Genomic DNA, 15800 nt, shown 5'->3' on the forward strand with positions numbered 1-15800 from the left:
CCCCAAAGGGAAAGTCAAACTGGAATACAAACTGACAATGCCAGACCAAAAACAAAATTAAAAAATAACCACAAACGGCAAACAGCACAAAACTTAAGGCTGACCTGTACGAAAATAAAACAAACGGGGCTGATTGCAGATGATCCGGGAAGGTAGACAGATCCAGCTCTATATGGAACACTGCCGTGGTGATCATGTTATTACAAACCCATTATTGGTAACAAATTTGAAGTGATGTGTTAATTTGTTTCATTCAATCTATTGATATGTGTGATATGCGTCAATAAGACATCTAGACCAAACCATAAAACATGTCAAGCTCAGAATATCATATTCAACAATGATGTTCCTTTTACTATGATGCAGAATTATGGTCATGATTATTGATTTCAGAATATGCCTAAATTATCATAGCATATGCTAAATTGATTCTAAGATAAAATAATTTAAGGGTATGATAAATTCAATTTATCATATTCTAAAATCAATTAAGCTTATTTAGGTCATAAATAAATGTTGATGAGGAATCCAGGTCATAATTTTTGATATATTTATTTCAGCAAATGCTTAATTGATTTCAGAACATGCTTAACTCATTTCAGCATATCCTTAGTTTAAAAAAGTATATACTGAATTGTTGAATTAAGAGAATATCATAAAATCAATGCAACCGCATCATACGGTAGCAACCATTTGATTTGTAGAGGGGATGGGGTTAAAACAGATTTTTTATCCTGACTTTTTCCACGATATCTGTATTCTGCTTTATTTCGCAAGCTGTCTCCGAATATCATGTTTTTTATTTTCTGGGATTTGAATTCTGCATTTCTTGTAAAAATAAAATGAGCTCCTAGACTGCTCCCATCAAAATCAAATAAAATTTACTAAAAAAAAAATATATTCACTGCTGATCTTTAATAATTTTAAAACGATCAATGTTCAGTTAACACATTCAATCCTGCATAATTCCATTACAAAAAAGTATATAAGAACGATGGTTTGTGTGACGTCTTCTGTTAGACATTGTACAGATGAGAAATTATCTAATCTACCAAGTAGTTAAGAAAGCGAGCTTTTTTATTGGAGAACACAATCGATTAATAATGTACTAATATAAGTCACGATATGCTAATATCGTATTAACATATGCTAAAATGATCTTGGTATGTATAATCATATATGCTAAATTTATCATTGTTGTCATTGATAACGCGCCTACATTTATGTTAAAGCATTACAATTCAGCATAGGCTAAATTAATTTTAACATATGCGAAAAAAATTAAGGGAATGCTAAGCTAAAATCAAATATTAAAATGCTAAAATCATTTATGCATATTCTAATTCATGCATGCCTACCCTTTAGCATGTGCTTCAATCAATTTAGCATATCCTTGAATCAATTTAGCATATGTTTGAATCAATTTAGCATATGCTGAATTTGTAAGATTTTACATAAATGTTGGCGCGGAATCGAGGTCATCAATATTAAGCTTCGAATTTATTATCATATATACCAAGTTCATTTTATCATAAGCTTAAATGAATTGAGATAATGCTTAACTTAATCAAGCTCATGCTAAAATCAATATAGCTTCTGCTGAATAATAATTTAGTATATAGCTTATTAATTGGGTTCTCCATTGACAAACTGTTTTTTTTTCAAATGATTTAACATATGCATACATTAAATGAAAAAGAATAGTAATCCCTGATTCCGCGCAATACTATACACAATCATTTCTTTGATTTTCATAAGCTTTACATGTGACTAAGTCTAAAGAAAAGTAAAGGGGGCAAATACTGCACTTATCATGCGCCATCTTTTGAATAAAAAGTTAATCATGATTGTTTGATAATCACTTGTTTCTTTTCTTCTACTTTAGACACGAGAATACTGCAACAAACTACCAAAAGATTGTTACTGTGTTCGGATGAATGATTGTTTCATGATAGACACAAAACTTGAAATAAACAATTGCTGGATGAAAGTTCCAATTGGGGACATTGAAAATGATGTTTATGTACTTGAGGTTACGGTGTTTAACTCTGCAATGCTTCAATCAAGCATTACAAAAACAGTACGTATAATTAATCTTTTTACACGATAAAGGAGGACAATTAAATAAAGCTGATGACAATAAGATTTTTTTCAATCTTGTATTTAGATTGTTTAATGCAAAACAAACTGTTTGGTTGAAATTGATCATCTTCATTTTATTTCTTAATCTTCAAATTAGTTAATTCCGTTCAAGCTTAGAAAGAATATTTGACGTTTTATCCCATAAAACATTCATGAAAAACGTCGAAAGTATGTTCTGCCTATTGCATAGGTATCAAAGATAACCCAAAATTTATTTATTTTCAATAGATTGGAATGGTTAAAAACATTAATGGTGTTCAAGACTGTAAGTTGGTTTTTTATTATTTTACCATCCAACTTTTCTAGGAATATATAATATTCATGAAATGATAACAATCACGCATGTCTATGACATCTGATCTGTATATTTGAAGGATATGAAAACAAGCAAAGTCTTGTCTACTTTTAACAACTTGAATTCATTTATAGCATGTTGAACATAAACTGAAACCACCTGTTAAATTTAACGAGATATTGGTATAGGTTCATTTATTTTTTGCAGTGACTGATAAAACAACTTTAAAATTGCCAAGAGTTTTTAAGGAATAGGGAAATGTGCGACACCATTTATTTGAAAAAAAGTTTTCACTTTATAAAAAAATATTTTCAATATTTAAATACCATTGATACTACTTCAGCTTTTTATGCAATGACTCTGTTTCCTCAATTCCTATGTAATAATGACCATGATATTCGAATATTGTATTATAAGTTTATACTGTTATTGAATGAATTGTACTGTATTGGCCTTATTATAGATTCGAGGTTATCAGTACTGGTACCGAGACTCAACGAGTTGAGTTCAGATACAGCTGATCGATAATCTATAACCGGGCAAACACAGAAACCGCCAGTTCTTAACGCTATTGTTAAATAAGTTTTTTTCACCGATAAAAGAGAGAAACTTAAAATCTTAAATTGCAAATCTTTTCGTATTCACGTTGGACTTTTGTCACCATTGCCAGATTAAATTTCTAATTTCTCGTTTAAGGACTCAATCTTATGCTATTACAAAACATTTTATCTAGCATATAGTAAGTAGTTGAGAAAAACAAACCAGACAGTTGAACTCTTCTTAATCTTAAATCATCTACGTTCTGATGATTGATTAACGGAAATATAACAATGACAATAATCAAAAGTCGTACTTGAAAAGACTGTGATATTTTGGTATCAAGACTTTACAAAACACGTAACCACATTTTCATAATATTGAGTTAAAAAAAATATGACAAAAATGTATTGTATACATAACGTTCGTCCAAAGTTAATTAAGCTTAGGCGTAAACAAAATGAAAGTGAGAGTTGTATTAACCCTTTGGTCAATACGGCTTTATCCGTATTGGTCCCATCCGAAAAGCAATAATTAGTCTTGATTTATATTGACGTCATCAGTATTGCACATGCTGATTTATTCGTATTTGGGCTGATTCGCAAACATCATAAAATAAATAGCCATATTGACCGTTAGAACCTTCCCCAAACGAGTTAAAACGTCAATATATCATGTTCAATTCATTATACTTTGCGTGGTAAGAAACCTAAATTTTTCGGTAACAAACCTGTGATCTTCAATGACAAAGGGGATCAATTTGTCATGTTTGTGTAAAAACGAATCAATAACAGAATCAAAACGGTAAATGTCAAATTATGTGTTTTGTTGTTAATTTTTGGGTCATTTGATTTCTTACAAAGATTTGTCTCATTTACAATCTTGCTATGTCTTTTTTTATATTTCTAATCACAATAAACTTCCCGATTTGCAATTTCATGTGTGAATAATGTAATATTGTCTTACTTATTGCATTTGCATTCAAATGTAACATACTGAAACTGTCCTAACTAAAAACAGAATCAATTATTTACTCTAACATTTTTAGACTCCGAGGAAAATTCAAAACGGAAAGTCCCTAATCAAATGGCAAAATCAAATGATTAAACACATCAACAAATGGACAACAATTGCCATATTCCTGACTTGGTACAGACATTTTCAAATGTAGAAAAATGGTTGATTGAACCTGATTTGATAGCGCGTAACCTCTCTTTTGTACGACAGTCGCATCAATTCCATCATATTGACAATGGTGCGTTAACAAAACAGACATAATAGGGGTACATCAACCAGCAGAAAATATTACCTGTAATGGTTTTATCGGTATGTTTTATTTTTTAATGGACTGATAGATTCTGTAATCACATGTGCGATTAAGTTTTTTATGGGTCAAAATGTTATAAAGTACACAATTAAGATAACATGTTCTTATTCGAAAAGCTTCATTTAACCATTCTATTTAGATTTCAGTCCTTCGAATATAACAGTTTTGAAAGCAACAGGCACCAGTGTCAGCATTCAATGGATTCAAGCACCAACATGCTATGAAAGGGCAGGAATATCGATTATTCTTGTTAGACCAGATAATTCAACTAAGGTTTTCAAAGTTCACAAAGAGGCAACAACCTTTGACCTTACAGGATTATCAGCAACAACATCATACTGGTTTAACATGACAACCAATTATGGAAATGATACTCACTTTGTCAGCAGTTCAGTTCCGACAAAATTTTCATTTGTTACTACTGAAGAAGGTATTTTGCATTTTGTTTTTAATCATATAATTGCATATGACATTAAATTGAGAAATGAAGATAGAAAAAAGAGAATCCACATCAATTCTAACCAAGCCTTAAATCATTAAAAAGGGATAACATGCTTGATATATGCTGATTTAGAATTAACAAAATTTTATCTAAATTATCAAGATTTCTTCTTAAAAAAATCAAGTCTTATTACTGAATTGAGAAAGCTACGCCTTCATGCACAACTTATATTTTAAGTGGAAAAAGTTAAATGCTGCACAGTTAATTAATCTGCAATGTAGGCATTAATAATTTGGCAAACAAATAATAGTATGTCAAAACAATTTTTATTTTAAAAGTAAGATCACAATTCAGTAACCGCCAACAAATTTAAATCGACTAAATAAAGTTTTGTTTACTTGTATTTACGCTGCTTACATAATCTTTTGACACCAGAGCCTGGTTGTTTATATCTTAGTTAAATTTTAACCTTGGGTTCATTATCATAACCCTAGGTTACTTGTTTTTGTTAATCTTGGTACATGTTTATTTAGGGAGAAAAGCCTGCATGCCATATGCCCACTGATTTGAAATTCAGACTTGATGACAAAATAATCTCAATGATTAACCTTTAACTGGTAAAATAGATTTCAATGAGACAGAAAAATAACGAAACGCAAGTGATTGACGAAAAACTTTAATTAGAGGTCGTTGTTTGAAAGTTGATAAATTGCTTGAATAATGTTAAAAATGTTCACTGAAAATCTGTCTGAGACCATGATTGTTACATGTATCATGTGGAGAAATAAGCAAATAAGTTGACTATAACATATGAGAGCCATGTCGATAAAACTGCTTTGATTCTGCTTCTGTTAAGTTTTGTAATTCTGGGATGTGTTTCTAGGGTTTTCTTTTATTTTTATCTCGTTTTCTTTGATTCCTTTTGTTTGGTCAAGCCTTATTAGGCTAGCCCTATCTCAAATATACTTTTTAATATTGAGTAAATCGGAAACTTCTTTGCTTTGATGTAACAATTTTTTTTCCAGTTGACCGCAGTCCTTTATTTTTTGCGTTTAGTAAATAAATCATAGGTTAATTAGATGAAACGATCGAGCAAACCATTGTTCTCAAAGTAAAACTCGACAAGATGCTCTAAATAGTGGACTTACTATCTTGTTATCGAATTCTTTAATGTACTTTGACTAATTATGTTTTTAGAAGTTGGACTATCCGCCGGTGGAGTTGGTGGACTAGTTGCAGGTAATCGTAGATTAGTTTTAACAATATATTGCAATCAGTAAGGCTCATCACAAAACAAATGAACAAACAAACGTAATGAAACATTATATAATTAAGTCGAATGTTTCTAGATTATCTTAAACAAACACGAGTTAATAGATTTGATTTTTAATTTCTTTTGATTTAACACAAAATCTATGCAGGTATCTGTAAGAATTTAAGGAATTAAGGTTCCATTTCAAGAAGCTCACAAGTTGACAGCACAAAGTCCTAGTAATTCTGTTTAGATTAATGTTGGGCGTTTAGCTCACCCGACTTCCATATTTTTGGATCTGATCGTTGACAAAAATTCAAGAAAAGCATTCTGAAGGTAACACATTTGTACAGTTAAATTTTGAATTTTTGAAATTCTCATGTTCTCGAAAAACGACAAAAAGAAAGAAAGACGATAGTAAGTGACAATTCAAAACCTTAAGTCGATTAAAAATGCTCAAATTCTCAAAAATATAGGTCTTATAAAACGAATTCATGCTTCCTCGGGCCAAATTGACTCAAGATGATTCTGGCAATTTTGATTAAGTGATTTTTACCATATAGCTCAACAATTAATCATTTTTCACGGCTTGATTGTTTTTTGTTTTTTGTTTTTTCGATTTCGAATTTGAAAGTAATTCTTTTTCGAGAATATGAGTATTTCTTTTGTATTTTTTTGCAATACTGGATTTTCAATTACATAATTAGGTCTTTCCACTTTTCTGTGGAAAGACCTATTGTTTTTCTTCTGATTATTTTTTTTTTCTTCCGCCTAATTTTGTTCTTGCGATAAATATTTGTTTCGCAATATGTCGCTTAGATATTAGGTATATGATATCGAACAGTTTATGCGCTTTTGAAATTTACCCTGCGTAACCGAATACTTTTCTTTGTAGGAGTTATCTCCCCAAACACTGTTTTCCTTGCGTCCACTACTCCTTCGCAACCGTAAAAGATTACGACAAATTTATTTTATAAAATTGCTTGTTATATCCTTCACATGATTTGTCCTATTTTGACCGAAGCAAAATGAACGCTCCATATGAGAGTTATTTCCCCTTATGCATCTGATATAAGTGATATGCATTTCTATCTTGTAAACCATAAGTGATAGAGACCTAGGATCTTTTGATTTGAGGTCCTTGGTCCAAAAAAATGAAAATGAGGTGAAGGTCAAAGGTCAAGGTCATATTCTAATATTTGAATTTGGCTTATTTTCTCTTATTCCCAAAGACCGTATAAGATATAAACAAATTATTTTTACTAAATTGTTAGTTGCGACATGTCGTAAGATATATATTTTGATTGCAAGGGTACGTTGAACATAAAAGGGAGTTTTCTCCCCTCTTGTATTTAAAAATACTCGTATGGTGATATAACTCATTAACCAAATATAATTAAGACCTATGGTCTTTAGATTTGAGGTCCTTGGTTTATGACCTTGAAATTGATCTCAAGGTCATAGCTTAATTTGACGTTCTATTTTTTGACCTTTGCTTTTACCTCATATGTATACATGATAAATCCATGAGACTTTTGGCAAAAGGTATCAAAACAATTAACCTTGAAAAAAAAATACCGGAAGTGACTTTTGTAAACCGGAAGTAGCAATTTTTTGTACTTTATTAATATAAAAGTATATAGAACCAGATATTTTTGGAATCAGTGTCAAGTAAATATTCAAATATTATCGGAAGTAACATTTTTCTAACCGGAAGTAACAAATTATCTCCCTTATTAAAAAATATTGTATAGAAACCATACATTTTTTAAATCAGCGTACAATAAGCTATCATTTGACGATTGAAATGACATTTTAAACTTAATTTTACAACTTTCGTAATAAAATACATTTTTTATGGTGGAAAGACCTTCAATTGTTCTCTGAACAATTGGTTTTTTAATTGTTATTTGTTAGGCTTTCTCATAATCCTGATTGCTGTTATTGCCGTGCTAGTCTTTCTTGGAAGAACCGGAAGACTACAGCCTGCTAAACAACAAGTTACTGCAGGTATACGCACAATTCGAAATACCATAAGAGTACGTGGTACAAGTAGTGGGTTGAATGTGAGTATTCTTATAACTTCAAATGAAGACTTTACATACTTAATTATTATTCCATTTGATAAATATGAAAATGCTTTGAACTGAGTCTGTAAGGTAGACGAAGCAAAACGTAAAATCACAAAAATTCTGAACTCTGAGGAAAACTCAGAACGGAAAGTTCCTAATGAAATGGCAAAATTAAAAGCTCAAACATCAAACGAATGGACGACACTGTCATATTCCTGACTTGGTAAAAAACGAGTTTTAAGTTCATCGAAAATTGTACCCACATTAAAAGACGAAGTATCTTTATTTTCCTCTGTTATGTCTTGTGTACTATTTTTTAAATCCTTTAAATAAGTTAACAGATTAATGATATTCATTTATATCGTATTTCAATGTTCTAAACTCAGCTACAAAATAAGCCAAAGCGAAATACAGGGATTCCACATGTGCTTACTCCTCTGGAATACCTGAGATCACCCCCAGTTTTGGTGGGGTTCGTGTTGCTGAGTCATTAGTTTTTTATGTTGTATCTTGTGTACTGTTTATTTGTCTGTTTGTCTTTTTCTTTTTTTAGACTGGGGATGTCAGGTTATTTTCGATCTATGAGTTTGAATAGCCCTCTGGTATCTTTTGCCCCTTTTTTCAAATTGTCAAGTATGTTTTTTGATATGTCATTTCATGTTTGTAATGTATTTTAGGGTTTTAAGTATCAATCATTTTATTATATAGAACCGTGCTTTTATTTCAAAAGAAGACGATGACATATATTTCTACGGTGGTATGGATACCAAAGGAGAGAAATCTTGGGTTTTGTCCAGAAAGGATATTTCTTTAGAATCAGAGCTTACACGGGGACGATTTGCAATCATATATTTAGCACAATACTATACGCACCAAGAAGCTAAAACAGTTATTGCTAAATCGCTTAAAGGTATTGTATAATTAACCTATTTTTTCGCTTACTGAGGCATTTAAACTAAATGCTAAGGGTTAAAATACTGTTATATATCTGTAAATAACTTTTGAAACTACACTTGCTTTAATACTTCTATTGAATACAGGTACACATATAAGAACCAACTCATCAACAAGAAATTTACTTTGGACCGCACAGTGAATCAAAAACTAGTCAAGTATGCGTATCTGATGAAGGCTGATGTGCATTTAACCACTTAATATAAAAAAGATGTGGTATGAATGCCAATGCGACAACTGTCATCAAGAGACCAAAATGACACAGACATTAACAACTATAGGTCACCGTATGGCCTTCAACAATGAGCAAAGCCCATTCCGCATAGTCAGTTATAAAAGGCCCCAATATGACAATGTAAAACAATTCAAAAGAGAAAACTAAAAAACAAAAAAACAAATATGAAACACATAAACAAACGACAACCACTGAATTAAAGGCTCCTGACTTGGGACAGGCACATACATAAATCATGTCAGCGGGATTCCAACCCTCCCCTAACCTGGGAAAGTGATATAACAGTACAACATAAGAACGTACAGTAAAAATCAGTTGAAAAAGGCTTAACGCATCAGATGGACAAAAATACAGAGGGCGTGGACAGGTACTTGTACATTGTACAATGCGTCAACAAAAAGACACTAGGAACATATCTGAGAGTACTCGCCGTTATCTGACAGCTGGTTCAAAGCCAATAACAACTAATAATTTTTTTTAGTTAAGATATACAATCGTAGTACTAATTTATCGCAGGACATGTTTGAAAAACCGTCCGTTCGGAACAGATCTTAATTTAAAAAGTTTTATGCATATAAGCCCAGTTCCTTAATTACATTGAATATGCTGTCCTATAAAATTATCTTTTGTGGTAAAAAAACATCCAAATTAGTAAACTACTGTAACAGCTTTGAAATATCATTATTATAGTGAAAATGACGTCATAAAAATGTGCTGCAAATTGGCACATATATTTAGCGCCGTAAACCATCATAGAAATCATAGCTGCCTGCATTTGATGTCTACGGCTTTATCTGAGCACGCTATGGTTTGGAATTTTATCAGTTGCATCACGCAAAAACGTCTCTCATCCATTCAACAAATAATACTCCATAGTTTTATTTGACTTATAAGATCATTTAATTGTGTCACTGCAATGATGAAAATGTTTCGGCATGCAACGTAAATATGCTGCTGTAAAGGATACTAAAGATTTATAAGTTTATCAAAGCAATGACTTTAAAATGAAAGAATTGTAAACATTGTTTATTACTTATTGTTTGCAAACTAGAAGAAAGTCAGTAATTAATCGTAGTTTGCAGGGAGTACAGTTGCTTTAAACTTATACTAAACGCAATCATATATTATTACCAATTCTAGATGACCAGAATGAGGAAAACGTGGTGAAAATGAGAGCTAAGATAAATTTCTATGCGACTAAAGTGGGACATCATAAAAATATCTTGGATTTCATCGGTTCAGTTGAAGATGATGTCCGTGAGTAAATATATATAATTCATTTCATTCAAATGACTAATTTAGTAATTATATGATTTAAAAGTGATTTAGGGCTTATGACTTAACATATTTAGATTCGCGCGTCAATGATGAGTCTTTTATAGACGAAAACCGCGTCTGTCGTAAATATAAAATTTCAATCCTGGTATCTATGATGAGTTTATTGACAGGTAAAATTCTTGAAAAAAATGTCCATTCAGCTTTGAAATATGTTTTAAAAGGAACACGTGACGCGTTTTTCTTGATTCTCAAAAAAAAACCCCAACCACAACAAATAAACAATAATCCAAATTCACCACAGGACTTTGGCTTAAAAGTTGACACCTTAGTTTCTTAATAATTTCTGAATTTAACAGCGGAGATTTACGAAAGGGTTTGTGATAAATCAGGTAAATTCATAAACACTAGTAGTGGTATTGACCTCGTGGTGAAGTAAATGAAAATAACACTTGATTATTTCGTGCCTCAGAAAGAAGCACTTTTCTGAATTAACCTTCATCAGAAACTTTCCAATTACAACATTCGAAAGCCAAGTAAGAATAATGATATATGACCAAAAAGTATATAAAAACGACAAAATTTTTGAAAGCTCAACTTTGTCTGAGGGAGTTGAAAACTTCAGTTAGTTTCTTTAAAACAAATGTAATTTATCAACGGCCAATTTACAAAAGATTTGTTTAACTCCTACAGTAAAACATGCTATTCCCACTGACCTTCGATTTGATAATTCGCATTGAAAATGAATCAGCTGATAAAAGTTGGAGAAGACATCATTAAATAATAAAGTTGCTTTGTTTACTTGGTAGGTGGTCCAATGATGATTCTAGAATACTGTTCGAAAGGAGTGTTGAAAGAATTTCTTGAGTCTGCAAGATCAAATATAACAGTAGAATTAGAGGAGAGATTGTTCCGAATGGCGTTCGGTATTTGTAACGGAATGGATTATTTGGCCTCTAACAAGGTATTTATAATGTTTATGTATTTATGCTGATCAGTAATATTTTACGCATTTTTCTATGTTAAATCAATACCAGACTTTCAATGTTTTAAACCATTTTAGTGCATTAGTTAAGGGGATTCCCCTTTATCAATGAAAGTAATGGTTCGTTGCAGACCAAAATGGCATAAATGCAGGGCAATTATAAAAACACAACGCAATAATAAAAAAACAGAGCGGTTATGAAAAGAACATGAGTCATCATGAGGTCAATGAATTCTATCAATTTATTTAATTTTGAGTTTTAAAATCCAGAATGAAATTTTGTGCTTTTTTTTTGCCATGAACTGCTTTGAATAGGACAACAATTTAACTATATTTACATTTGCATATTCCATCAAATCATTTTAAAGTATCTCTTTTAATAATGCACTTTGTATAATCAGAGACATGTATTCATGTCTATGGTATATCATGTATACAATTTCTCCTCAAAAAGAATAATTTGTCTTGATAAAATATTACACATTGACGGTTTGATTAATAAAAATATTAAGAAATGGGTGTTTTCAAATTGACCCTCTTATTTGTCCTCGGTCAGATATTATGGCCTCGGAAACTGTAATGCCCCTGTCGTTACCTCGTGCCATTACATGCATCATCGGCCATTATAAATTTATGTTGAATAGTCTTTATGTTGGTGTGGTCTTATGCTTGCATTTTTTATGATATAACTGTATGTTGCTGCTTATTTTACATTAGAGCTTAATTGTTCTTAAATTATTTATATCCTTATATATAATAATTTATATTATAGTTCGTTTCTGTGTGTGTTACATAAAAAGTAAAGTCACAAAAATACTGAACTTAGAGGAAAATCAATTCGGAAAGTCCATGATCACATGGCAAAACCAAATAACAAAACGCATCAAAAACGAATTGACAAGAACTGTCATATTCCTGACTTGGTACAGGCATTTTCAAATGTAGAAAATGGTGGATTAAACCTGGTTTTATAGCTATCAAAAACTAGTCAAGTATGCTTATCTGATGAAGGCTGGTGTGCATTTAACCACTTAATATAAAAAAGATGTGGTATGATTGCCAATGCAACAACTGTCATCAAGAGACCAAAATGACACAGAAATTAACCACTATAGGGCATCGTACGGCCTTCAACAATGAGCAAAGCCCATACCGCATAGTCTCATCAAATTCCGTTATATTTACATTGATGCGTCAACTAAACAGACACAATAAATAAAATAGTAAAAATATGGGTACATCAGTCATCATCGTATAACAATTTTAAAAGGGAACATTTTAACAGAACACAAAAACATCTATCTACAAACACATTCATTGATTTGTGTGTCTGACGTAAGAAAATTGTATACGTCACATAGATTTGTCGTTCAATGTGCATACAAACAATTTTAAAATTTACCTAGGCAATGTTAGCATACAGGGTTAAAAAATCAAAAGTATGTAAGAATAAATTTCAGAAATAGACCGAGATTTAAACTAGTCCTAAAGTTATATATAGATTTTATAAGAATCCACAAATAGTTAATTCCACTACGCGATTGCATGATTTTGAAGTTTGTGGTTCAACGTATATTGTAATTCATAATAGAAATATATCATAATGACATAAAATAGAACAAATTCATACTGACGGGATCCTTTAAAGTACAGAGTCACGTTATAAGAACCAAAGAAATACAAAAAGTCGCATATACAAAAAACATTTTAATGTTGTGGTTCTGTTGTGTCGTAGTTCTCTTTCATTTGATACGTTTCCCTCAGATTTAGTTTGTAACCCGGATTTGTTTTTTCCTTATCGATTTATGAATTTCGAACAGCGGTATACTACTGTTTCCTGTATTTACTTCGTGTGGGCATATTGTTGGTTTTTTATGTTCAAATTCAATGAATACATCGTAGATAGTACGATATTTCCCTCATAATTTATAAACTAAGTAATAAGATATGAATGCGTCTCGTTTTATTCATGCATACACAACATTTGTTCGTTTTTTAATCACAGGTAGTACACAGACGACTTGCTGCACGTAATGTGTTACTCAATGATCTGCATGAAACGAAGCTCACTGGATTCGGTCCTGATCCAGATGCAAATCAAGAGGAAGATGCCAAAAACGCTGTAAAATTACAATTTAATATAATGTTTAAATATCTGATATTGTGTGTTTAACGGTTCGATTTAAAACTTGTTACATAATGATATTGATAAAAAAAAATTACAACTAAAGACCCACATTCGACCAACTCAATATTTCATAGATTTTGAGATTTAAATTCAAAATTTAGTTTGAAAAATAAAAACATATACTGGGCTACTCCTATGTATCGGTGCAAATAGATGATAGCTTGACCTATCACAGATCTTGTGTTATTCATTGATTGCTTATTTCATTTTGTTGAAGCCTTTCTTTTATGCAGCAAGCAATAATTCATTCTTATATTAAATCTTAAGCTAAATCTAATTCACAATGTATCGTAATGTGTACTTCCTTTTTATTTAAAAACAAAATCTGGATAATGAAATAGGACTGAAATTTTTTCATTTTGGAATCATCATAGTACGTTAGAGTGTACTCATCATGAAAAAGCTAATTGCACGCCACAATGTTTGAAGGTTTTGTCTATATTGACATACAAATAACATATTTGATAATGCGAGAGACATGTGACCAATTCTGTTTTTACATATGTATTTTACATTCAGTGATGTTGTTAAACATGAATCGTCATGTTTAAATCATCAACATGATTATCAGAATAATATTTTAGATTCTATCGAATACTCACTTGTTATAGTCGCTAGATATAAAATATCGTTGTGTTTTTGTATTATCAAAAATACATTTCGAATCTGAAAACTTGAAATATTTTCAGGCACAATTATTCAAAACTATCATATATCATTAACACATTAAAATTAGTTATGTTTCCTTTCTACACACACAAACCTGAGAAATTAGTGACATATTAGACAAAAACTAGAAAATACGTCAAAAGCTCAATTGTCACCTGCACAAACTATTTTTTATATGTTTGACTAAGTATATAGTGTAATGTTTTTATAATTAACCTTTTGCAGGAAAGAGTACCGGTCAAATGGATGGCCCCAGAATGTATGAAAACCACAGCATACGCAAATGAATTGAGTGATGTTTGGTCCTATGGTATCGTAATGTGGGAGATATTTTCTCTCGGTACGTATTGAACGATCCTTTGCAGTTTTATATATAGACTGCCAATTGTAATATGTTGTTCTAAACCTGTGCCAGAACTAACGTTAAATAATAATTGCTATCGTTATGTATATTAATCATTTTATTATATGATCTGATATTATAAGACTACATTTTAATTTATTATGTTAAAGAACTGCTTTTAATTTTTCAAATGTGATGATATATATATATGTTACATATATTCTGCTTTTGAAGGATGTTTTTCTTTTAATCGATGTATGTCTTAAAATATTACTCTTCTTTTTTAGACTGATACTGTAAATAATTGGCAATAAACTTACAAGAACTCCTTTTTTTTTAATATATATAACTGACGTTAAAAGAAAATCATACATTTTGAGCGATATAAGACATCCATTTTTGGAAAAATCCGCAAAGTACAAATAAACGGCTGAAAAATTGCTAGTTGCTGATAATATTGTTAATATATTTTAAAAGGTCTACGAAATATAGATATAACAGCAGGAAAAATATATCTCTTTTACTGACTTGCTACTCTTTAAAAAAAAACCAACCGAATATAATCTTCATTATTTTTATAGGTGAGACTCCTTATCCAGGTGTGCAAAGTAGAGATGTACCGGGTATGGTCAAACGTGGATATAAGATGAAGAAACCAGAGCATTGTGATGATGTGTATGTTTCAGTCTTATGTCACTTTAAGTTGTGAAGCAATGTATTCCTAAACTTGTTAATTGCGGTATCAAAAGTAATGGCGAAGTACACGTGAACAGTTTCTTTCTTTTCATATCCTCCAGATATCTGTTCGTGATTTTTAACTTTTTTTGAATCCTTGGTACACATGTAAGCATCTTGTTCACATATCACTTTAACTGTCACCTAGAAATTTAATCAATAGAACTAAGTCTTTACTGGCGTTAAAATTTTACACTCATTACTGAAATGACGACTGTATTGCATCATAACTAAAAATACATCCGTAGTTTACACAATTAAAGTACTGTGTCACTTTCGGTCAAAAAGGGGGACGATAAATCCGATGAACTCCAAAGATAGATTGCCAATGAGCCTTATTAAAAGGGTT

General features: G+C 31.1%; 1 protein-coding gene across 1 annotated transcript in view; it reads left to right on the plus strand.

Moving 5' to 3' along the window:
• LOC143064136 (uncharacterized) overlaps window positions 1–15800 on the plus strand; it is a 39520-nt gene that overhangs the window by 22396 nt on the left and 1324 nt on the right. The window contains exons 11-21 of the mRNA XM_076236756.1: window positions 1886–2080; window positions 2371–2407; window positions 4441–4731; window positions 5941–5982; window positions 7913–8061; window positions 8776–8977; window positions 10397–10513; window positions 11341–11495; window positions 13522–13638; window positions 14599–14713; window positions 15298–15391. Of these exons, the coding sequence (XP_076092871.1) occupies window positions 1886–2080; window positions 2371–2407; window positions 4441–4731; window positions 5941–5982; window positions 7913–8061; window positions 8776–8977; window positions 10397–10513; window positions 11341–11495; window positions 13522–13638; window positions 14599–14713; window positions 15298–15391 (1514 nt within the window). The remainder of the gene's footprint in view (window positions 1–1885; window positions 2081–2370; window positions 2408–4440; window positions 4732–5940; window positions 5983–7912; window positions 8062–8775; window positions 8978–10396; window positions 10514–11340; window positions 11496–13521; window positions 13639–14598; window positions 14714–15297; window positions 15392–15800) is intronic.

Source organism: Mytilus galloprovincialis, chromosome 2 (genome assembly GCF_965363235.1).
Source record: "Mytilus galloprovincialis chromosome 2, xbMytGall1.hap1.1, whole genome shotgun sequence".
NCBI lineage: Eukaryota > Metazoa > Mollusca > Bivalvia > Mytilida > Mytilidae > Mytilus > Mytilus galloprovincialis.